The 24,935-nt window shown below is 41.9% G+C and overlaps 1 protein-coding gene across 1 annotated transcript; it reads left to right on the top strand.

Moving 5' to 3' along the window:
* The first annotated feature begins 754 nt into the window (after positions 1-754).
* On the top strand, positions 755-14,426 carry LOC139211897 (CD109 antigen-like). The gene is made up of 32 exons (XM_070842317.1): positions 755-834; positions 930-1,081; positions 1,161-1,199; positions 1,321-1,544; positions 1,655-1,777; positions 1,898-1,937; positions 2,928-3,009; positions 3,100-3,205; positions 3,337-3,451; positions 3,542-3,651; positions 3,740-3,931; positions 4,248-4,352; positions 4,649-4,711; positions 5,633-5,803; positions 5,910-6,062; positions 6,739-6,808; positions 6,988-7,072; positions 7,191-7,308; positions 7,948-8,061; positions 8,266-8,484; positions 9,100-9,244; positions 9,933-10,109; positions 10,250-10,331; positions 10,472-10,703; positions 10,839-11,010; positions 11,450-11,640; positions 11,840-11,989; positions 12,128-12,193; positions 12,964-13,103; positions 13,192-13,348; positions 13,923-14,025; positions 14,224-14,426. Exons 1-32 carry the CDS (start codon positions 755-757, stop codon positions 14,424-14,426), a joined length of 4,179 nt encoding a protein of 1,392 aa, XP_070698418.1.
* The last annotated feature ends 10,509 nt before the right edge of the window (positions 14,427-24,935 follow it).

The following is a 24,935-nucleotide window of genomic DNA, read 5'->3' as shown; positions in this document are numbered from 1 at the left end:
TATTTGCATACAGTGCAGAGCAAACTGATGCAATATGATGATGCATCCCATTTTCAGTGACAAGCTAAGAGGAGAAGTGACCGTTTGTTTCGAGAGAAAATGGCATTTGGTCACCAAAATGCAGTTAACTGTGCAAAGCCTCACTGCCATGGGCCTGCTCTGCTGTCCAGCGTTATCACAAGATATTTGAAATGTCAAATCTGTTTAACCGCATAGCTCAGTGTGATGGTGTGAATCGGTTTTCCAACGAAGCCGTAAAGCGCATTTAAAGGTTTTACTAAAAAAATGCAAAGTTAAACCGCAGCCTCTGTTTTCAGTTAAGGCACCACTCCAAGGTGTTTGTGTGTGACATAATCCACGCCGAGGAGTGTTCCCTCTGACACTCAAGACGTGTTTTCCTCTCAGTATGGACACAGTAACACCAGGACGTCTCTCTGTGCTTTGGACAGGACTGGGAATTGTCAAACCCTGAATAGACAGATGAGATGCATCCCCCCCGGGCAAAGGTGTTAAGAGTGTGTGAACAATCCCCCTCCTCTTCATCCTTTGTGTGTGTGTCAAAGAATATATGTGTGATCATATGTGTGAGCATGTGAGTACGGCCCCGTGGGGGTGGGGGGGCGGTGTGAGGACAGCAGGAGGTGGGGTTTTGTAACATGTAGGACCCAGGTCACCTGTGCCTGTCGAAGCAGTCGCTGCCAGTTTGGCGTCTGAACCAAAAGTTGAACGCGTGGCAAAGCAGAGACCAGAAGGCATGGACGGGATCTGGACCCTGGCCGTGTGTGTGGGAGTGCTGTGCCTCGCTGTGCCTGCTTCCACTCAGGATTCATCCGGGTACGTTATTAGTGCAATCATTATCCATATTTCTTATCTAACAATCCAGCTCGTCTCACTAATAAACAACGAGACATTCCTCCTCTTCCTACCAGGACGCTGTTTCTGATCTCGGCTCCAGAGGTGCTGCACGCTGAGACTCCCACCCAGCTGGCTGTCACCGTCCTTGGCGACTCTCCCAGCAAGGTGGTGGCTGAAGTGGCACATGGCAACACTAAAGTAGCCCAAATGGAGGACTTCCAAGGAGGTGACGCTACAGTTGCATACAGGCTTAAGGTGGTTTCACATAATTACTTCTCGAGCTAAAGTATCATTCTGTTTTTAAGGTTTGACCAGGATCCTCACACTCCCTCCTGTGAGTGTGAATTTCCTCTTCTTTGCTCTTTCCGTATTCAAATTTGTACTTTCCATATGAGAAAATAGAATTTCAGCCTGATATGCATATGTTGATGAAAATTCTCATTCGATTGCTCCAGATTGTTGGACCATTAACCATGGACTCCCTCTTAAACTTGACGGTTAGCGGCTTCAGGGGGGACAGCCTCATTTTCACAAACACTACCACCCTCAGCTTCAGCCTCAGGAATGTCTGCACCTTCATTCAAACCGACAAGTCACGCTACCAACCAGGCGACACAGTCAGAGCCAGAATTGTGTCTGTTCAGTTGGATAACCTTCCATACAAAGGCAGAGTGGATATCTTTGTACAGGTCTGTCCTCTGTGTGAAAGAACAAAGCCACAGGCAGAGTTGAATAGATTTTAAAACCAGGTATTGTTTGGTCGTGGGAAGTTTGACTGACGTCCTTTTGTCATGCGCAGGATCCCGGTGGGAACGCTGTCCACAGGTGGGAGTCCACGGGGAATCTGGGGATTGTGTTGCAGGAGTTCCATTTACCGGAGACGCCTCCTCCTGGACAGTGGGCGATCACAGCCACAGTAAACGTAGGGAGGAACTATAGAACTGTCTGTGCTGTTGTTCTAAAAAAAACAAAACTGCTGTTTGAATTGAGTTGAGAAAAGTCTCTTTCCATTTTTCCTCCCCTCCCCTCCCCTCCCCTCCAGGGCGTGACGGATGAGAAGGCATTCATTGTGGAGTATTATGGTGATGGATCTATCAGTTTTAAATGATAGCATTATTACTCTTCAGCCATGCCAGCGGCTCTAAAGGATGGCCTCATCAGTGGGCTGATTGGCCAGTCCACCACTTTTGTCTGCACTGAAATGTGTCCACTAAGATGGACCGCCATGACAGTTTGGCATAGACATGCATAGTCCCCAGAGGATGACCCCTACTTACTTTGGAAATCCCCCAACTTTTCCTCTGGTGGCACCATGAGGTTGACATTGTAGGTTTTTTCTGAAATATCTCAACAGCCACTGGATGGATTTCCATTAAATTTGGCACAGAGTATACATTTTAAATACTAATTGATCCAATATTGGTTTAAATACATACAAAACTCACAATGTTACCCTCAGCTCCAGAAGTACTTTGTTGTTGGTGTTAACCCTTTGAGGGTCTTCAGCACTTTCTAGTGTGTTATGATTTTTATTTTTAGCATATTTTATCAGTTTTTCATGCATATTGCTTATAATTTTGCAAGATGGTGAATTTTCAGAGTTCTCAATTTTTTTCATGTATTTTTTGTGTATTTTAGACCATAAAATGATGCGCATCATGACAAAAACATGGCAATTTAAGGGTTAATTTTTTAAAAAACTAATTAAAATTTGATATGTATGATTAGGGCTGATGCTGGTCTAAAAAACTATTTAAAAAAAATTTAAAAAAAAGAAAGATTTTTAACATTTTTATGGCTTGTTTTTATGCATACACATTTATGTGTGTAAGGATCTTTAACGTGATTATTTCTGAGGACCTTCAAGGGGTTAATTGGCAAATCTTAGCATGCTAACACCAGCATGTTAACTCAGCATTAACATTATGAGCATGTTCCTGTTGGCATTTAGCTCACAGCACCGCTGTTAAGTGCAGCCCCACAGAGCCACTGGCATGGCTGTAGGTCCTCAGTGCTGTAATGTTTATTACTGCTCATTACTACTTTTTTGATTTGACTGACTACCATTGCAGAGCGTCCTCACTTTGAAGTGCTGTTGAAGACGGCTTCACTGGTCCTTGCTGGAGTTGACGTCTCAGGATCAGTGAGAGCAGTGTGAGTTAAACTCACTCACGCATATCACTAACATATTTACACACGTTAAGCGAGTATAAAGAGGTAATTTGTTTTTTTTCCCACCTCTAGTTACCCCAGTGGACAACCTGTGCAGGGAACACTAGCTGTCTCACTCTCTCTGGAGGCTGTTATGAACGATGAAGCCTCTCCATTCGTGCAGACACAAACTAAAGAGGTGAACTTCCATCTGTCCCTGTGGCTCATTTGAGAAAGAGCTCTATGAGTAGACGTGTACAGTTCTCTGCATGGTAAATAAGTGTCTGAAGAGTAAACGGCATTGGCTAATGTTTGACTGTTGTTTTTCAGATCTATGGATCAACACAATTTGTCTTCAGCAAAAATCTACTTCAAGCCTTTCACACTTCATCAGGCATCAGCAGCAGGGTACATGTTGCTGCCTGTGTTACCGACAACTCCACAGGTGAGAGATTGTTGGAAAGATTTTTTAGCATAGTCTCCATCACAGTTGCATCCTCGAACCATTCTGTTACACCATCCCTTTGTCCCCAAGGATTTACAGTGAACAAAACAGTCCAGGTCCACCTTATGAAGAACCCATTCCAGCTTGTGTTCCAGGATTTCCCCCCTTCTCTGAAGCCATCTTTACACTTCTTTACAAAAGTGAGTGAATTAATCACTCTTGTCATTTGACGTGTATTTTAAACTGCTATTTCCACGAGCTAACCACCTTCCCTGTTGTGTTCCACAGCTAAGGATCTCTAGATATGACAGAAAGCCTCTCAGCTCGGTGGATCTGTTGTACTCTGCTGTGATTGAAGTCACTCAGACAACATCCACGATGAGCGCCGAAACTACAACTTTAACACTTCCGGTGCCCGAGGACGGGAACGTCAACGTTGAGTTTGAATTACAGGATCAAGTAGCGATGCTTTTTGTTCGGGTGAGTATTTTGATTTACAGCATGTGGAACGCTGGCAGTGTTTGGCAGTTTCATTGTATGTAAGATAAGTAGTTTCAGCACAGTAGGATTACACATGTTCACTGTGAAACTGACCCCAGGAACTGTAAAAAAAAAAAAAAAAACTACAGTGTAAGAAAAGACCCTAAAACAGATCCAACCATTTACTTCCTGTAATGTTTAAGAAAAAAAACATCAGCACAAAGATCATATAGAAATAGATTTCACCTTTTATGTAGTTCAAATGATTATTTCAGTCCACAGGTTCATATTTTCTGTTTCTTGTGTTTATCTTCAGGCAAAATTCCATTCCAGTGAGGAGACCCTGAGGGTCTACAACAACTACTCCTCCCCTAGTGGCTCTTATATTCAGATCTCCCCAATCAACCCCTTACCTGCACAGGTAACCCTATACATGTTTTTCATGCATTTGAATATTTGTATTTTAATATTGTTACTTGTAATGTTTCTGTGTTTTTTTTACCTGCCCAGGAACTACGATGTAACTTAGCATTCTTGCTAATGCCAGCATGTTTACATCTTGTATTTTTATACTCATTAACATGCTCCGTCCCGATCGAATAAACCAAATGGATAAAGAAATTAATATTTCATACCATTGTGGTGCAACAAATATGCCTTAGTTGTGTTGTCTATTATGCAACCACTTCTTTACTACTTCACTCTTATAACTTTCAGATTGGATTGGCTGTTCCACTGGTCGTGGAGAGCACCTTTCAACCAACGGAGCTTCACTTTGTGGTTTGTTTGGTCAAGTATATAAAACTAACTATAAATATACCTGCCTACATGAAGAGCCTTACAGGAAAGGTTCTGCACTTAAGGTTGCATGAGACTGTAGAGTATCTTCACATGTGATTGTTTAATGAATCAAAGTTTCTTTTGATTCACTGTGATTTGCTCTGTCATCCATATTGATCTTAAATCTATCCACATCCAGATGTCTTGGTGTCCTTATTGTTTGCAGTGAATGTGTCCGCATTAGTGAAGAAAAGCATCCGTTTTTTTTTTTTTATCACATACTTTATATATCCCTCACTATGTCCAGCCATTCTATACCAGTTTTTGGTATTTGCTGGCAACCAGTAGAATATTAAAGACGCACAGGTCCCATCTCAACTCTGTTTCTTCCAAGACACAAGATCCTCCTGTCTTTAATAATCACATGACCTAAAATGTCCCTTTAAGTCTCCCAACATATGTTAGTGTTTTCACATGATCAGAGTGTGTGGGAATGATTAGCATTTATGCCCCCGCACAACCTCCAACACTGCTGTTTAGTATGGAGTAGATTATTTTTAATCCTTTTAATTCCTGGAATTTATGGTTGCACGTTGTGCCACCCAGACAGAGTGCCAGTCCTCCCCTGATATATCTGCAGTTGGTTCTGGTTCCCATTTTAACTTTGACATATAGAGATGTATTATCTTTATGGATCTGTAAACCCTGATGTAGTTTTGAATTTGAAGAACCAGTAAATCAATCACCGCGGAGCCAGCAGTATTTTCCAGTGTCCAGAGGCGACAGTTTCATTAGGTGTCACTATACTAGACAATTCTGCACAGAATGCAAATGTTGTCATTATTGTGAACACTTATGTTTTACTTCATAGCAATTTGTGGTTAAATGCAAAGAGCTTCCTTTTTATTGTTGTGTTTCTAGGTGAGCTCTAGAGGTCAAGTGGTGGCTGCTGGGACAGAGAATTCCTCCTCTTTTTCTCTGACCCCTACAGTGTCCTGGTCCCCCGAGGCCTGTGTCACAGTCTACTGCATCCTCTCTGACGGAGAGGTCACCAGTGACACAGTGCACATACCCATCAACCAACACAACCAGGTACTGTAATTTGCTGTTTTTTCAATGCATTCTGGCATATTATTCTAACTGGTGCATGATTCCTCCTCGACGTACCTGCGATCGTTTGTGTGTTTGTGTCCCGCAGGTATCTCTGACCTGGAGCAGTGACAAAGCCCAGCCGGGCGAGGAGGTAACGCTCACTGTGACTACCCTTGAGCCCGGGTCCCAGGTAGGAATGGCAGTAATGGGGACACAGGATGACGCTCTGCAGGCTGGCCTCGACTTAAAACTTGAGCAGGTGTGACAAACCTAAAGCTGTTTGTGTCTTCAGACAAAAGAGCAACGGATGATCTCTGAAACTTAAACTTCTGAGAAACTCCCTCAGAAAGTCATCTGTTTAGATAGTGTCAGATTAACATCATGTCATGTGTCCTTTGTCTATTTCACACTTTAATCACAAAGCACCAGTCTTCACAAACTCCTTAATCTTCCTAGAAACACTTTTTCACAATTACATACTGTATAGGTATTCAGTGTGTGACCACTGAACCGGTTAGTCTGGATGTAACCTATCTGTGTGCTTTGTTAGGAGATGACTCTGCTGTTTCTAAGAGCTGGTAACTCTAGTGTACTGAGTGTTGGGGCCTGAGGGTTATTGATGGATCCAAACTGGAGAAAACAAAGGTTCACCACAGTGAGCTGTCTTGAGATGACCTTTCCTCATCTCTAAGGCACTGCCAGCGTGCATTGTGTCTGGAACAGAATAGACCATTTTGAGAAGTAAAATCTCCTCAGGTATTCACTCTAACTTACATCACCTGCCAAGGCCTGACCTATATTCCATTGGCAGTCACACTAATGATGTGTAATCTGACAGCGGACCCCTCAAGTACAGGCTTTCATGCTGGTTTACACCTAAAAACTGTATTTTTAGCTGCTACTATAACATCATTTTTGTGTCTTTAACACCACAGGACTGTAACATTAGGATGCTGACCAATGCCAGACTGTTTGAGAAAAAGCAGCCCGAAGCACCTAAAAATGGTACGATGTGATACTTTCACAAAGTATCTACTTTCTATTTGGAGTCCCTCTTGTGGTTCATTCAGCATATTATATTGGTCCCACAATCTCAATAGTACCGGATTTAATCCTCATTCCTCAGATATTTGTAGAGTATGAGCTTCCTCCGATCTCTTCTCTCTCTTCTGTTGGGTTTTCAGAAGGAGATGTTCTAATGGTAGAGAAGTACTGGAGCCAGTGGGTGGATGCCTCTGAATCCTTGCTGTGGTTGGACACTAATGTTAGGTGAGTGCTGACAGGTGATTCAAATGAGTGATCAGTTGTCACATATATAATCTCAGGTCACTGCATGCCCATACTTAAATAAATTCATTTTTACGCTTTCATTTTTCATTTCTGTCAGTGATAAAACATGGACAAGTGGGAAGATAACCGTGCCAGATGGTGTTACCTCTCTGAGAGCCGTTGCACTTGTGATGTCAGACAACCTGGGTTTGGGCTCCACGTCTGTGCCGCAAACGGTAACTAAGTATTCACTGCGCGCCTCCATATACCTGTGGTGGGGTTTGGACTTCCCACAAATCTGGTCGTTTCTTTTTGCATCTCTTCTTTGTAACGTGACCACACGCAACACATGGAAAGTGACCCTTACATTAGATTTTTCAGTGCCTCTCCTTCGTGTTACTCTGAAAGGCTAAAGCTTGAAGCCTGCTTGTCCACTTCTCACATTCTAGAAAATCTCTGTGCCATAAAGAATCACAGCTTTTACAATGACGCTGCAATGAAGTTTGTTTTTTTTTTTTGCTGTGAACTCTGACTGAATATTTTTCCTTTTTGGCAGCATGCCAACATGTTCACAATGACACTAACAGCATCCTGTTACGCAGCCAAAATGTTTAGCATGTTCACGACTGTCATTGCCACTCTAGCTGCTAGCACAGCTAAATGAATAAAGTGGTCATTATACATCGGTGTAACAGTGCTACACAACACAGTCTAAGCTGATCTAATTTACAGAACTAAAGTGCACCCTTACAGTAGTAGGGGCGGTCTGACTATGGATGTAACCTCACTATTAGGAGCCCTGTTCCCTTTAAACATTGGCTACTATCAATGTTAGACAAATTTGTTTTTGATTCGGTTTCTGTTGCTATTCACAGTTAACCGTGTCCAAAGATTTCTCCTTGTCTCTGGATGTCCCATCACACCTCATCAGAGGAGAAGAGATCGTGCTGGAGGTGAACATCATCAACCATTTAGAGGACGACATAGAGGTATGAAGGATTACATCTGTGGAAATATTCTCCCAAAATAGGTTTGTCAAATTATCTGACGTGTTGCACAAGAAGTACTTTTCTTTTTAGATAAGAAACTACCTGATTGTTTATTAGTGTCTTCCAATCATCTGTCACTGTCATTTAGGGCACACAGAGAGTGTTGTTTTAAAAGATTGTGTTTCCAAATATTACCCTCCACAGGTCATCGTGCTGCTCGCACAGAGTGAAGCCTTTGAGTTTGTTTTGGAAGGCAGAGGGGATGTCTTGGTGGTAAACGCCCAAAGTCTAACCTTAGGGAGTCATGTGTCGGCTTCAGCGCTGTTCCCTATAAGGCCTGTGGCTCTGGGGGAGATGGACATATCTGTGGACGCAGTATCTGCGGAGGCCTCAGACAGCCTTGTTTGGAGAGTGCTCGTGAAGGTACGGCAAGATGGACACATGGGTAACATATGAAAGTCTAAGATAGTGTTGAGGATATGTATGTCTCAGTAATGAAGTATATTTAGACTTAAAGGAAACATTGCCAAATTCTATGTCCAAGGATGCCCAATCAGTAGTCAGTTGAAGAAATAAGTACCTCAGTGTGTCCTATATTGACTGAAAGTTCTCCTGCTGCAAAATCTGTTTGACATCAGCGATGTTGTTTGAGTCATTAGTGATGTGGAAGAACTACAAATTCTGTCAGCTTGGCTAATTAGCCCGTTCTGCTGCTACGAATACCAGCTTTTGTTTAGTCTTTTTGTAGTTTTTCATCCTAAGGGAGAGGAGCAGAGAGGATTTGGGGTTAGGAGTGATGCATCGTGGTAAATGTAGGCACTGCCAGCACAGAAGAATAACCCATCTTTCTTGGTCAATATAGGACACACTGAATATTTATTGATTCAATGGACGACACTCACCATTAATGTGAATGATAGGACATCCACGTAACAATGTGGCAAAGCTTCCCTTTAAAGATACAGTGTGAAATACAATGTGCCACGTCGCATATGGTTATTCCTTGGATAACAGTGAATCGCTTCCATGTTCCCAAAGCCTGAGGGAGTTGAAAAGTCCTACTCGGAGACTCTGTTCCTGGAGCTGGCACCAACCGTCAAGCACAACAATTCCAGATCCGTCTCCTTCTCCTTTCCACCAGATGTGGTAGTGGGCAGCCAAAGGGCCCATATGGCATTGGTTGGTATGTCTATCATTTGTCCTTCCTGTTGTGCCAGTGGCATTTCCATCTGAGTGCTGTTCATGTTTACTTTTAGTCAGTTAGGCATGTGTAATATGATGCATTTTCCCCTTGTGTTTAGATGATGAGCTTGGCTATATGTGTATCAAGCTCAGCTCTGTTCTGAAAAATGGAAACGATGGATGTCAAACAGGAATGTTTATGGCAGGCAGATATTGCCCAGCTGTCAGGCGCTTTGGTTGGCTTGGCTCCATTCAGGTAGAGGGATGTTGGGCATTTGTCATGGCAGTCAGTATTTTCCTCAGTTGGAGCCAAATTTGTGGTTTCTGTGCTTGTTGTGATAGTGAGCTTTATTAAATGTCAAGAAAATGTGCAGGTCATCCTGCAGTCAGCTTCTCTAGTGGTGTTCCTTCTCCATTTCTCTGTACGTTGTGGCTTAAATCACTGCTGTGAATTTATAATAAGTAATTTATAATATTCTCTTCTTTTACATACAGGTCAATAGTAGCTACACTTGATTTGCTACGGTGAAGCATATATTCTGGGGTTTTCCTCAAAGTATTTATTTAGTAAAACCACTGTTTCTAAGTACCAGAGCCCACAAATCACACCAATTTCCGATTCTGTAATAGCAGAATGTAGTTCAACAGTTCAACAGTTCAATCCTTCCCTTCTGTGTTGCTTCATACAGGTGATATCTTGGCCTTGTCCAGCAGCAACTTGGATTCGCTGGTTCAGATGCCTGTTGGTTGCGGGGAGCAGAACATGATCCACTTCGCTCCTAGTATTTATGTTCTCCAGTACCTGGACCTGTCACCCCAGGACAGCAAGGAGATCAGGAGCAGGGCTCTGGGCTCCATGATGAAAGGTAAGCAGCCTTTACACGAGTCGCCGCCTTACAGTAAATGTACTGTGTACAGTATAATCTGTGGGCTATAAGGTTATTTCATGTGCTTCTTACATTTAACTGGCCATCATTTGAGTGACGTTTTGTATTTCAACTGGCAGGATATCACAGACAGCTGTCCTTCCAGCGAGATGATGGTTCGTTCAGTGCTTTTGGAGCTAGCAGCACCTCTGGTAGCACATGGTACGTCACTAATGTAATGGCAGATGGCACCTATCTTTTTGTAAAAGCAAATGCATGTGAGAGGGCATCATGTTGTGTTACTTTAGAAGGTACAAAGTGCTTTAGTTTCTCTGCCTCTAACGGTCTTTCTGTGGTCCCAGGTTGACAGCCTTCGTGCTCAGGTGCTTCCTCCAGGCTCAGCCCTACATTCAGGTAGATTGGACCGTCCTGACCAGAGCCACCACTTGGCTCTTGAAACAGCAGCAGGCTGAGGGAGCGTTCAGTGAGGTGGGCAGGTTAATCCACACAGAGATGCAGGGAGGGCTGGATAACAGTCCGGTGGCACTCACTGCCTATGTACTGATAGCACTGCTGCAGGACGAGAGCTACGTGGTGAGTACAGAACATTTGTGTATTTCAGTAGAGAAATCATAGTCAGAGTACAACATTTATTTGATGTATATTAAGTATATGAAGAAAAGGAGCAACCTGCCAGTGATGATTTTATGTCTGATCCTCTGTGTGAAGGACATGTACCCACGCAACATGTCCCTGGCCCAGAAGTACCTGGAGGACAGAGTGTCCAGTGGAGTGGTCAGTAACTACAGCCTGTGTCTGGTGGCCTATGCTTTAGCTCTGGCTAATAGTCCAGTGGCTGACACTGCCCTGCAAGAGCTCAACAGGAGGGCTGACTACAGAGGTAATTTAGTAAAGGTACTCTGCATTGCATTACATTCTATGTAAGTGCCATCCCATGGACATTTACTGGCTAAACTTGTTCCATTTTGATTTTACAGGAGTTACAAATATTTGATCCTTATTTTAGCATTGCCTTACCAGAACTTTGGCACCCTGATGGTAAAATGGAAACAGCCATTATGTCAAGCTTGTTTTGGTCAAATATATAGCACATCTGAATACTGATTGGCCCATTCATTGTGGCAAAAAAGGATGAGGATGACTGCCAGTCAGACAGGAGCTTGCAAATGTTTTCTACCACCAATGATTAAAGACCATGTTGCTATCGCGACCCCTAAACCGGTCAACTGGTTTTGATTTTTTGTTTTTCTGAAACATGATAAATGTGTAGGATCAGGAACAGTTTATGTACAAACATATTGATTGTGTTGTCCAAAAAGATGGGGTCAAGATGTGGAGATCCTCGGCTGGCCTGGAGTCACATGACTGGCAGCCGCGCTCAGCGCAGATCGAGATGGCTTCTTATGTGCTACTGGCTCTCATTAAGCGCGGCAACTTGGTGGAGGGCATAGCAATCATGAAATGGTTAAGCAAGCAGAGAAACCATCTAGGAGGCTACAGTACGACACAGGTGACATTTTTTGCTACTTGAGAAACCATTTAATTATGCAGCTGAATACGATAAGACCTGATTGTTCCAAGTACAAAGTATACATATTCAGCCACATATTGCGGTTATCGCCAACTGTAGTACCATATTACAAAAATATCCCCCAATTCTGCACCAGATGATATATGATGCCTGTGTTTTGACCACTTTTTGTCCTCAGGACACAGTGGTTGCCCTTCAGGCTTTGGCTCACTTTGGCACCTTCAGTAGCGGCAGCAACATTGATCTCCGGCTCAGCATTTCTGCCCCAGAGTCTTCCTCTGTGTTTCACATCAACTCCACCACCTATCGGACGTATCAGAGCCAAGAGGTAATGAATCTGACTGGAATCCCTTGTTTTTTGTCTAAATCACACCGTATTTGCTGAATTGAATACTTAATATGATACTGTGCCATGTGACTATGCTTTTGTCTTTCTTTTTTCTCCTTTGTTTACTTTGTTTCTTAGATAAATGCTGACAAAGATTTAAACCTGAATATATACATGGAAGGAAAAGGATTCGCATTAATTCAGGTACATTAATACAGCGTTACAGTTTTAGTTTGTTCTGTACTGCTGTACATTCGTTCATTTGATTAACTGTAAACTACAGATTTGGTTGTTTGCAGCTTTAACATTAAATCTGCTAAAACTCTCCATGTCTAAGAAAAGACAACACCACTTCAAGCTACACCTCACAATGCAGCAATGTTTTCATACCTCCAACATTTTCAACTCAACTCGAAGAATGGTCTAAGAACTGGAGCGGGATCAGAATAAACTGAACGTAGCAGCCACTGCACGACAGCTGCACCCTGCACAATGTGCTGCGCTCTACACGTTAAGCCAAACAGCTACATGCAAATCTGGCATGATTACAGAGCAGCAATTAACATCTGGAACACATACTGAAGCTTGAAGTCCTGTCTGCCTTTAGATAAGATCACTCACAGGAAGACGTTTGGGAAAGGTTAATGTTTTCACTGTGTTCATTATTACAACCTGTTGTCCTCTGTTCCAGACCCCCCCCCTCTACTGCACATCCTGTTTTTAACCTTTTAACCTAATGTTACTGTAAGGTTGAAACAAGTCAACAAATACAGAGATTCAGTCTTCATCTCTTATTTGCTTTATGGAGAACAGCAGATACTGTTTTTGTGACCTTGAGAGATTTGAACGTAATCTTTTACATTACAGACTCATAAAATCTCTCGCTGAGCTTCTCAGGCAGTGCAGTAAATGTTAGCTCTTCGCCACTGAATCTGCGTTTTTACATTTTTAAACATCTTCATGAATCCTTCCAGATGAATGTCTTTTACAACCTGGAGAGCAAAGCATTTTCCCAGAACCCCCTGCACGCCACAGACAAGGAGGCTTTCTCATTACATGTGAATGTTACAGAGGAAAGAGACTACAATCACATGCTGTTATCTGTATGTTCGAGGTAAGCACGACAACACAGAGAGAACTTTATCCCAATGATATCATTGTTTTGTTTTCAACATGTGACGTCTTGCTTTTGTCCCGTCTAGACTGAAGGACAGTCAGGTGATATCTCAAACGGGCATGGTTATATTGGATGTGGGCATGCTCAGTGGTTTCAGTCTCTCTCCTGGAGCTGCTTCTCCGACAGATCTCATCAGGAAGGTGGAGATACTGCCTGAGAAAGTCATCCTCTACCTAGATTCAGTAAGTGTCTCGTCATGTCATGGTCAAAGCGTTTAGGTTTACGTTGTAGTTTCACCTGTATCACATTGGCCACGTTAAATCATCAATAATAACACGACTAATATTAGTAAAATGGGATTCATGGAAGCCAGAGAACTATGACCACGGAAGATACCAAGTTAGTAACGGACATTAAAGGGACATGAAGCATAAAGAAAGAAAAGAAAGGAGAGGAGCTGGAGGAGAGAGGAGCCCAGTGCATCATGGGGAGTCCCCCGGCAGTCTAAGCCTACAGCAGCATAACTAGAGCTGGTCTAAGGCCTGAGCCAGCCCTAAACTATAAGCTTTATCAAAAAGGAAAGTGTTTAGTCTACTCTTACATGTAAAGAAGGGTGTCTGCCCCCCGAACCCAAAGTGTTTCTGTTCAGTGGTTAAACCTCTGTCCTCCCAACACTAGCTTCTTAAGTATCAGAGGGAGAATCGTTTGTTCTATTAATTTAAGTATACATTCACAAGATATGAAAAACTGAGATGGGTCAGTGCTGTATTGCGTCTTACCACAAGTCATCGTTCACTTTTCTGGTCCAATTTGCAGCTGACCAAGTCAGAGGTTTGCATCAGACTCCCAGTCGTCAGAGATTACAAAGTGGCCCATGTACAGGATGCTGTGGTGCAGGTTTACGACTACTATGAACCCAGTGAGTACACTTTCAAACTGTCTGTTAATGTTGCTGTAATTTCATAGTACTGTATGCATTTATGTACTTCTTGCAAGCATCACATCACAGCTTGAACAGCACACTGTGATTCAGTTTCAGGGTTGCTAAGACTGCATTGCGCTAAATGTTGGATGTCGTGCTGATTATCGTGATCTGATTATTTTCCCTGTGTCACAGCGAGAAGGGCAACAAGAACGTACAACTCGCGTGCTCTGCACGACATGAACTCCTGCACCTTCTGTGGTGAAGACTGTGATCACTGTAGACCAGGAATGACTTTCACAGTGTCCTCCTCACTGTCATCTCACTCAATAAGCAGCATCACCTACAGCTTCATTTGCCTCTTTCTTGGAGTCACTGCTTTCTTTATTGTAGTTTAATTAGCCTGAATTATTGCAGATGTAATTGGATGAATATACTTTGACACATATACTTTTAGCATGTACACACATTGATATGCACTGGATGCAATTTGAAATGTTTTTGTAATACAAAAAATATTATTTCTTGACAAATGATTGTAATTTAGAGGCCTGTTTGCATACTGCTCTTTTGCTTTTTGCACATGCATTCTACTGTTTACAATGTTTTTAGTTTTGTATTAGTTTTGGACAGAATGTGAATGAAATATTACTGTTTTGGAAAGCTATCGATGAAATCTCAGTATAATTTTATAGTTTGTACATTAGAAAACAAATCAAATGATATCTTTACTTAGTCCATGAAATTCTCCTTTTGACTGATTGTGTCGCCTGAAATAGAAAGAATAAAGAAATCATGCATAGATGGAAGCCGAGCAAATCAAAAGGATTTATTTCTCATCCCCACATGTGTCCTGTTGTCACCATCTTGGCAGAACATGCAGCCATGTTAAGCTGCCTGAAGCAATATAAAGGCAAAAATGTGATTTATTCTACAGGCCTTCTGTACTTTCCAGCAGGGGTTTAATATGTTTTTACTCGTGTTGATGTATAACAGTCCTGCTTGAGAGAGCCAGACCTTACAGAGTCGGGGTGTAAATATGGCACCAAGGAGGATAAAAGCCCGTTAAGATCATCTGGGGTGAGATAAAGTGGACATTGCACCTCTGCCACGTCACCCAACTGAGCCACAGTAATGCAAACTGACCTGCAGTGGGAACACACACGTATACAAAGCTATAGATGTTGAATGCGTTCAAGGCTGGTTTCAGCAAACATCTGCCCCGGTGAAGTGTCTTTCAAAGTTTGTTCTCTACCTGAACCTGACTTTTGACCTTGTTGAAGGTCTGCCCAAATGTACTTTTCAAAAACATACTGTTTTAATGTTTTTAATGGCAATGCATGTCTACTTTTATTGTGCAAGATTTTTTATAAGACTCATTGGGCAAAGCAGTTTCCCTTAAGGGGCAATAAAGCTTTTTGTTCATAAACAAAAGCAGACATGGAATGAAGTCGAGAAAATTAGCTGTTACACAAAAAAACAAATACATACTCTAGACAAACTTGTGCACATATGAACCTTTAACTTTTGACTTATAACTTGCGAGAAGATCTCCCAGAATTGCTTGCCTTATTCCCTCCTTTCAAATGAAGTGAGTGTTTTAGTTCTTTACTTTATTTACCACAGTAGTATGAGTCTGAGAAAAAGCTACACGATTACAGCAATGACACTTAGAACCTCCACCTTTAGTAGATGAAGTGATCTTACTGTGGATAAGTTAGGATATCCAACATTTTGTGACCACACTGTCCTGTGCTTTTTCTCCTGGCTAGTCCCGACAGTGTTCACATATGCTGCTGTTGTAAGACATTACCTTATGTGAGCATGTTGCTCTGCTGTTGCAGCTCCACACACATAAGCACAAAAACACTCTGGATAGACAGGATACATTTGACAGCTATACCGCCACATTTACCCCAAAGCAATTCCACACAGTTTCCATAAAAATGTTTTATTTAATGGGGAATTTCCGATTGCTACCTCTCACAAAAAGCTGCAGTATCGGACTGACTGACACTAGATGGCAGGCTTGGTATCAGAATAGAGATGGTTTAAAAGCTTAGGTGTTATTTTAAGACCATATAAACTGATCACAAACAGGAAATACTTTTGGCCTGCATACTTTACATGTCAGTGATTTGATAATAACTTTTGCTGTTACAACAAAATACAAGTATTTATCTTGTAAGCAGGATGTGTGTTGTCAGGGATAACATCCACTCAATGAGTCTACCAAAGGTTTGATGTACTTCAATCTGTAAAGAATGATTAAAAATGCTCAGTTGCATCCTGCAAGCAATTAAGTCTTAGGACTTTAAATAATGGCATGTTTGATTTAACTGTGCTGTGGTCCGAATACGTATTCAGGTGGGATACCACCGCACACATTAAGGTCAAGACAAGTGACCCTTACAAACCAGAACCTTATTGTGGGTCAGGCTACAAAAACAGAAATCAATCAGGGGCATACGCTGTCCATGATGTAATGCATCTACTATGTCAGACAACTGCCCAATGCAGTGGCCTCAACTGGCAGGAGTTAAGTGAGGTGAAAATATTAAGAGTTTAAGATGAGTTGAAGGAAGCCTGCCCCAGGAAAAATGTTTACCGGCAGGAGAAAGAGATTTATGTCTTTACCGAGATCTTTCTTTCAACACTTTGTCAACTAGTTGTGAAGAGCAATGTGAAATTGAAAAGAAACAAATGAAATCACTCCTCTATTTCTGCAGAAGTTTCTGGAGCATGTGGTTGGGCCATATGATGCCCAGAGCGACACTGAGGTTTGAACCCATAAATCAGGTCCATTGAGTCTGATGGCCTTTATTAACATTCACTCCCGTCAATGCGGCTGTGAGAGGAATAATGCTGGCCACATGCCTGTCACTGAGGAGATGCAGACGGGGTAAACAAAGTGAAAGGAGATGATTATTTATGAGCTTCATCTCCTGATGGGAGCCATTAGAGAAACATGCAATATTGTTGTTGGACTCACTGTGACAGCAGGCGAGACGGAGTGTGTGTGCTTTGTTCAAATATGAAATTCACATTGACAGTCGGTTTTGGAGATTAATCTTTGAAAGGAGACATATTACATAACAGAGAAATCTGACTCTTGTTGAATCAGTTTTATCAAACACATTCATCAAGTGCGCAAGTGCCGCATATATTTAACTCCAGTTCTGTTGCTTTGAATGCTCAGCAATGACAGTGGGATATATCTTAATATTACAATGATAAATTGCATAATTAAGATGATAGTTTCTAACTGCAGTTGTTCAGTGTAAGATAATGTGGTTAGGAAATGCTTCTGGCAAGTCTGATGGTTTATTTCAGTAAAACACTTATTCCAAAAACAGAGATACTAAATTGCTCCCCGTGGCCCTGCTCCAGATGACATCAGCAGGAAAGAATCGCCATCACAACAAACAGCAGCATCATATGGAAACCCAATGCTGATGGTGTCGTGACAGAAAATCGGGGAGCTGCAGCAACAACAAAGATGAATGGAAGGGAAAAGCTTCCAACTCCCTATGCTACCTAAACGACTGCGATTGGGAGGAGGATGAGGCGTTTGTTTGGCAAGGCACGCTCCATTCACCGGGGCGAGTCATGGAAAATCCCTTTGAGCTTCCATCCCACCCAGACTGTGTGTATTTACACAACCCCCAGGCGACCCTGCACAGGCCGGCCCAGACACACGAATCCACCCCAGACTGAGGGAACTCCAGAGGAACAAAGCAAGGCTGAAGGTCCACACAGTCATCCTGAGCCCTGATCATATCTCTGTGGTACGATCCTCTCACATAGGGGTGATGCTGAACCTGAGGAGTCAAGTTGAGTCTTCATCCCCTCCAAAGATAATGTTTGGTTTATTAGTGTCTTTGTGCGTGCACAGGTGAATTCTATCTGCTTATGTGAGTCACTGTCTCGTCGTGTGTCGGCAGCTATTTTGTCTGCATCCCTGTTATTTATATGAGTCTGAGCTGCTACAAGCCCAGTGAGACACAATACCACAAAACCCGAATCAGACAGTGTACTACCCATCATGGTCCTGCGTGCCTATCTCCTGAGACCGTGCAAGCTCCAGCCATGGCAACATCAGGTTGGTCGTTCCATCACTTCGGTCCAGACTGAATTATCTCAGCAACTACTGAATGGATGGCCATGAAATCCTTAATAAGGACTTTGGTGATCATCTGAGTTTTCCTCTAGCACTACAGTGTTTGTGATCTTGACTTAAATGTCTGAGCTATTATTAGCGGATTTGTGACTAAAATGTCCGAACAAAATCAGATCGGATCAGACAATTTATTTTGTGATTTTCACCTGTAATATCCAAACTCCAGCAGATGGTCAGGCTGGACTAAAAGGTCGTATACGGTCCTTACGCAGGTCTGAATACCAAACAACTCTATGAGGCTTTTTCCAACAATCTTCATCTCTCTTCCTCACGGATTTCACGGCTTCTTCCACAGCCTACCCTGTAGGCTTCGACTCCATTCTGGCCCCATTGAAGCTGTTTTCCTTGTGGTGAAAGGGCATCACTGGGAAAGGCTTCCAGCTCTTGGAGTGTGATTGATTGATTCTGTCTGGCTCAAGATTGTTTCTTGACTCATCACCTCTGTGCTCCATTTATTCTGCCTCACGCTTGTGCTTGGCATCCTCAGTGAGTCAGCCAGGCTCTGGAGTTCTGTTAAATCTGTCTGTGTGTGTGTGTGTGTGTGTAAGGGGAGAGTGAGAAAATGAATGATTCACAGTAGAAGACAGACTAAACTTAACCGGTCACACACACACACACACACACAAGTGGAGCAAGCCCTGACTCCAAATGACGATATGACTTCTCTCACTTAGGTACTCTCCTAGTTTTCCACTAATTTTTCACCAAGGTCAATTTTTGCTACCCCAGATTCAGCTGTCACACATTTCCTCAACCTCACTGGCCAATTAGAGTAATCAGAAACAGGTGGAAAAAGGTCTCCCCTACTGCTGCTGTGTGTCTGTGTTTGTACTGTACGCCGACATAAGGCAGAGTTGGACAGACAAAAAAGATGAGAGGAAATCAAAGCACGATTGTTTATGGGTGTCAAATGCAGGGGGAGCCATATGAAAGCAGCACATGTGTGTTTGCACAGACATATCTGACTGACATGGGATTATTATGTATCCAAACCACAGACAGAGTGGGAGTTCCTGCAGTCTGATTAGGACTCAAACACCACCAGAGTCGTCTGGATTTGGGCAATCAACTGCTTTGATTACCCCGCACACAGGAAACACACAAGCTGAGCTAAACACATGTGACGTGGGGGCTCATGCAGTAGCCGGGATCAGGGGATTGATGAATGGGGGGAGCTGAGAAAATAAACTCTCCTGCTCTGTTATTCCACTGACGTATGGCTCGATGATAATGAGCACTTAAGTGGTGGACTTGAACACGGCTGGAAACACTTGAGTCACAATTGTGATGGAGTGTTCTGAATAAGATATGAGCTTCTTTGTCTTGTTGTCTGGCAGCAGTTCATCAATTACATTTTTATCATGAAACGATGCAACCCAACATTTACACTGTGTAATAAATCACTGATTTGACGTCAAAGTAATACTGTGTGAGGAGATGCCACATACTAACTGTGCACAGTATGCACTGCTGTCCGCTGTGCTATTTTTACAGTTAGTGTATAACAAATCATAAATATTGAGTTGTATCATACAAATACAGATCATACTAATATGTACAGTATCTATTTTTCATTTTTGTAAGATCATTCTACAGCAGTCTCACTACCAACTCCTCTGTGCATTGAGGTACAATAGTGTCCACCAACAGCAAATAGAATAGAATAGACAGTTTTCTTTTCAGACATATTAGATAAGAAAACCTTTTCAATTTTACAAGATGGACAAAGTTGTGATAATGTCTCATAGATAGGCCTGTTTAAAGATGAGGGCCTTTACGCCCCGGGAGCAGAAGGAACAAACTAAATGAAAATGGGTTGACAAATTTTTGCATTCAAACTTTTCACACAAAGACACAAATTTTCACTGAACTGGATTCTTCTATTCTGCAGTAAGGCTGTGATTTACCACCAGCGGAAGCCTGGCGTTGGACTGAAGGTGCTGACTGGTATGAGAGACAGCAAGCAAAAGACCACGGAGCAGAAAAAGAAAGCGTGTGTGTGTTCACACTACGATCAATGAATTAGCGTAGTGGTGGAATATCCAAAAAGTTACAGATTGTAAAGGCCTGTAACGATACATTTTAAATCTAATAAACCCTCACACTGTTGATGGACTGAACAGAGGGGATATGTTTACATACATTACAGTATAATCAAGCTCAGCAGCTGTACTTCCCCAGAGGTCCTGTTCATACTCTCATCTTTTCAGTGTTTGTCACAGAGGGCGCTGTGTTACGAGACCAAATGGACCAACCGATCGATATCCATGTGTGTTGTTCTGTGACTCTGTGGGAATTATGACATTGGCTGCTACTAAAATGAGTAAATCTATTGATTGACAAGTCATTTCATCTGTTGCCTTGTGTTACCCAGCATCCAAAATTTGCAGAAATCAAAGCAGCTGTGGAAAACAGGAAAACAGAAAGTCACACTGAGAAATACGTCAGTTTCAGTCAGAATAAATGGGTTTGAAATATCAAATTGACATGTGATTTATTCACATGAATTATTCGTGTCTGGTCTGAAAATGCCTTTAGTTGGACCATGCATACTCTAAGAAAACATCCTCACAGTTTTGTAATGGTCCAGTTCAAATATTACTATGCAACAGTCTGTTTCTCTTTTCTCTCTCTGTCCTCAGCTCTGTCTGCTCCCATCTGTCCTGTGATTTCAACAGAGCTGATCTTGTTGTCTAAATATTTCCTGTCACAGTTTAAAGAGTTTTGCAGGAGGGCAGCTGGTATAAAACTCAGAAGCATAATATTTCCATTTTGCTGCTGGGCTACGAGCCACTTTAGGCCCACTGCAATATAGTGAGTGACAGAGTTATGGGGAGGCACCCGAGGTACACACAGGGAAGATAATCAAAGCAAACTCTTCCAGGTGTAAAATGTTGCCACCCCATTACCATCAGCGAGCGTGGATGTATTTGTGTATGTTCATGTTAGTAGTGTACTCTCGGCAGTGGCATTCAGACAAGTGATATTTTGTCAGCAAGTCATAAATTCATACCATAAAGGAGATGCAGCCTTGAAAAGTCCCTTTACCAATATATTTGTACTTCATGTTCAGATGTAGTGTTTGTATGATCAGATTACTTAAACAAATTCAGCCTGTTCAATCTCCTCAAGCTGAAATTCAAGTTGTTTGCATTCACAGTCAAGGGCTCGTAAACTTTACAGCCTGGACCTGGTCGAGGTCACAGAGCACCTTTTGTCATGTCGACATCCAGCAGCAAGAGCAAGGAAAGAGGACACGTCAGGAAAACAAATTGTGTGACATCCAGTTCTCCCTTTACAACTTTAATGGAGCTTTTCATGATTTCCATAATCCTTTTTTCTCATCTCTGCTTCTGTCCGATTGCCGTTTTGTGCAAGCACATCTTGCCGTTTTCTCAAATCTTTGCAGACGATTTTAAAAACTCATACCCAGCGGTACAAACATCTTCTGGGTCCAATTCAAACTCAGACAGCACACACATACTGTCAAAACCACAGGCTACATGACTGTTACACATAGGAGGGATTAATTCAAAACACTGCTGCCAAAGTGTTTAGACGAGCTTTTTAGAGGAATAATTTCAAGCCTTGTAAAATCCAACCAGATAACCCTTCAGGAGCACCCTGGGGAGAGAAATTCACACTGGCACTGTAATACTGTAAATACCTTCTGCTGTTTATGCTGTTTTGACCAAAAAGCTCTCCTTGCACAGTAAAATACCCAATTTCTAAAAGCTTTATTTCCAAATGCAGCAAAAGAACATGTTAGCATCAGCATTACCTGTGCACAGCATCTGGCCAGCTCCTCTCACAGTACCCCCCATGTATGACACATGATGAACCAGGGTGGCACAGACTTCATCTGAGATTTGTTTTCCTCATCATCATTATTATTTCTCATCCTCTCTGTTGTATAACATCTCCAGCATTTTTATGACCCACTGTTCCAAAGCACATGGACATGTGCTTTTAGGCCCATTTTATTGACCCTGCAATTCTGATTGGTCAGCGATTTTGACTGTATATCCACCTGGGGAATTGAGTGTTAATTGGGTTCCAGCTGTGATGAGTTGCGGTAATGATATTCAGTGCTTTGTCATTGACCAGATGGTGCAGACACTGATCCACAAACAGTTAAACTAACCTGAATCACAGATGAACAGAGGGGAATAGTGTTTATAGTTTTGGAAAAAGACTCTTTGAGTGTTTTTTGTAGATGGCGTAATGGTTTGGGATGTTTCGTTAATAGGCCCAGTCATTGTGTGTAGAAAAACTGTAAAACGTATTTACTGGCAGCATAAACACTTGAACTGTTAAGGATTTTTCTGATTATGTCTCATAGCTATTGGGAGGACTATGTGTTTCCTGTTTTCTGAGAAGAATTGTTTAGGATTTGTGCAGGATAAAACCGTTTTTTCCTTTTTTTTTTGCAATAGCTGCGTGTGGTAAGTATCCCCAGATGTGCAAATGAAACACTCATACAGAAATCATTATTTTGTTCTTGTAAGGTGTGCTGCTGACTGGTGACATCCTTTATTATTTTATTTTTTTTACTAAAGCTCCAGACAGCATCTGTATGTACATGTACTGTATGAATGAGTGAACAAGCACTCCACCCTGCTGACACATGAAACACCTCAGGGAAACACACCCAATCTCCTCCTGATTTTTACAGGAAACTGTAAATCTGTAAAACCATCCCCGTCAATCTGGTGGTGTTTGGACACAAGCTGAGCTCTTACAGACAGAAGAGGAATGTCTGTAAGGACAACATATGTGACTAACTGGAAGGAAACCAAGCAGGGGACTAACAAGAAGCTCTGCTTTGTCGGTGCTAGCCTCCTACTGGAGACACAATATGCGTAGTAACATGATTTGTGTGCTGTATAAATGTCACATTGTTCATTCCATAAACAGACTGTTGCCTGCAAATGGCATGTAAAAAGAAATACAGATGACCTGTTGCTATTAAGATCTCCGCCAGACCATAACAGGCAGCCACTGTTTTCCATTCTTGTCTGTGCAATACGAAAATAATTAGTAGACTCTTGCTTTACTTGTGCAAAATGTGTCATTTTCTGTCAGTTTTAAGTTATGTTTGTGTTTTGAAAGTCTTTAAAAAGTCTGCACTGCTTCACCTCAAAATGATAATGAGTTGATATCAAACAGAAATGAAAGGAAAACCAATGGACGCATGGAACAGTGGGAAAAATATATCGGAACTTCTAAAACACAGCAGTATGTTATTTAACAAGGAACTGCTGTGATGTAAAGTACACAGCGTTTTTTGAAGAACGCTTACTTGTTTTCTTTCCCAGAGTTAAATCAAAACATGGATGCTGCTCTCCTGTCTGTCTGCAGGGACTTCCTGGAGCCCTGCTGTCACTGTGAGGGTTCCCAGGCTGAGACTCTGTGTTAAGCTAACATGTTAATTAGAGAGCTTTAAAGGTGCTGGTACTGTGTAACAGGCTTTATGTACTTTGTTAATGTTAGTGTCCATCTTTCTTGTCTTGACCTTCAGTCCTTTAGGGAGTTTTGTGTTGTGTGTCTCCCCTTTCAGAGCATGAAAGTAAAATAGGTTTCTTATAATAGGCATAGTAATAGGCATCTAGACATATTGGGATCTATACATAATGTTAACACCACATTGTCATTGAGCACTACGTGCATGTTAGCCAGTTCTATAAGAGGCTGCCAAGGCTAAAACTGAATACTTAACTGTCCACACATATTAAATTGTGGATGACTTGATGATTACGCCCGGGCCCTTGGCTCAGTCCTGTCTGCCACTCGTATCCTAATGTGGGTGTCAGGTTAAAAAAGAGCTCTGTAATTTCTAAAAACAGCTAAAAACAGGGAGAACAATGGTGAACAGAAAACATAACAAAACATAAACATATAAACAAAAGAAGACAGAAGACAATATGGTGCTGGAATAAATATGGAATTATTAATAGAACAGGTTACTACATATACATGAGAGAGTATGAGCCTGCTTAGGCTTATATTGACGATGATAATACGATGATGATATTAATACTTGACCAGTTATACAATTGAATTGAATTGAATTGAATTGAATTGAATTGAATTGAATTGAATTACTATGGTAAGTGCTTGATCATTTGTGCACTTACTGTCAATCTAACACACACTGTTATCAGTTTTATTAGCTGTAGCTTTGATAACTTGCTAACATCATACCGGTGTCAGAATGGCCTGTTTTTACCCTCCTGTCATTGTTAATCCACAAAGGCAGCAAGCTGACAGTAGTGGTCTGGTGTTAATTTACACCTCAACATTCAAAGTGATACAGTAATAAGTGTACTGAAATATAATAAATATCAGGATAACAAAAAGAGGATTTTTGATTAAGGTTACACAAAAAAAATAGCAGCTGCTTAGTTGGCAGGAGAGTCTCTGATAATGGCCTTTGGGGTTGCCAACGATATAATAATCACACGTGTACAAGTTCCCACCTGCATGAGCCTGGTATTGAATTGACGAAAGCACAGCTGATTCTGTTGGTATTGTCTGCAGGACTCTGTTTAAACAAAGCTAATGTCTTGGCGTCTGATCTCTGGAGTACACATCATTATCCAGCGACCAACTAACGACTGCTATCGTACAGATTTTACAGAATGCAGCCAGTGAAAGATACATGTCTGGTAGTTTTAGGTCTTGTGATTTACATGCTCACAGCTGCATGTACAGTATATATATACGT

This window comes from Pempheris klunzingeri, chromosome 13 (assembly GCF_042242105.1).
Source record: "Pempheris klunzingeri isolate RE-2024b chromosome 13, fPemKlu1.hap1, whole genome shotgun sequence".
In the NCBI taxonomy this organism is placed as follows: domain Eukaryota; kingdom Metazoa; phylum Chordata; class Actinopteri; order Acropomatiformes; family Pempheridae; genus Pempheris; species Pempheris klunzingeri.
The sequence above is the reverse complement of the archived record's forward strand: the minus strand, read 5'-3'. Positions and strand labels throughout refer to the sequence as shown.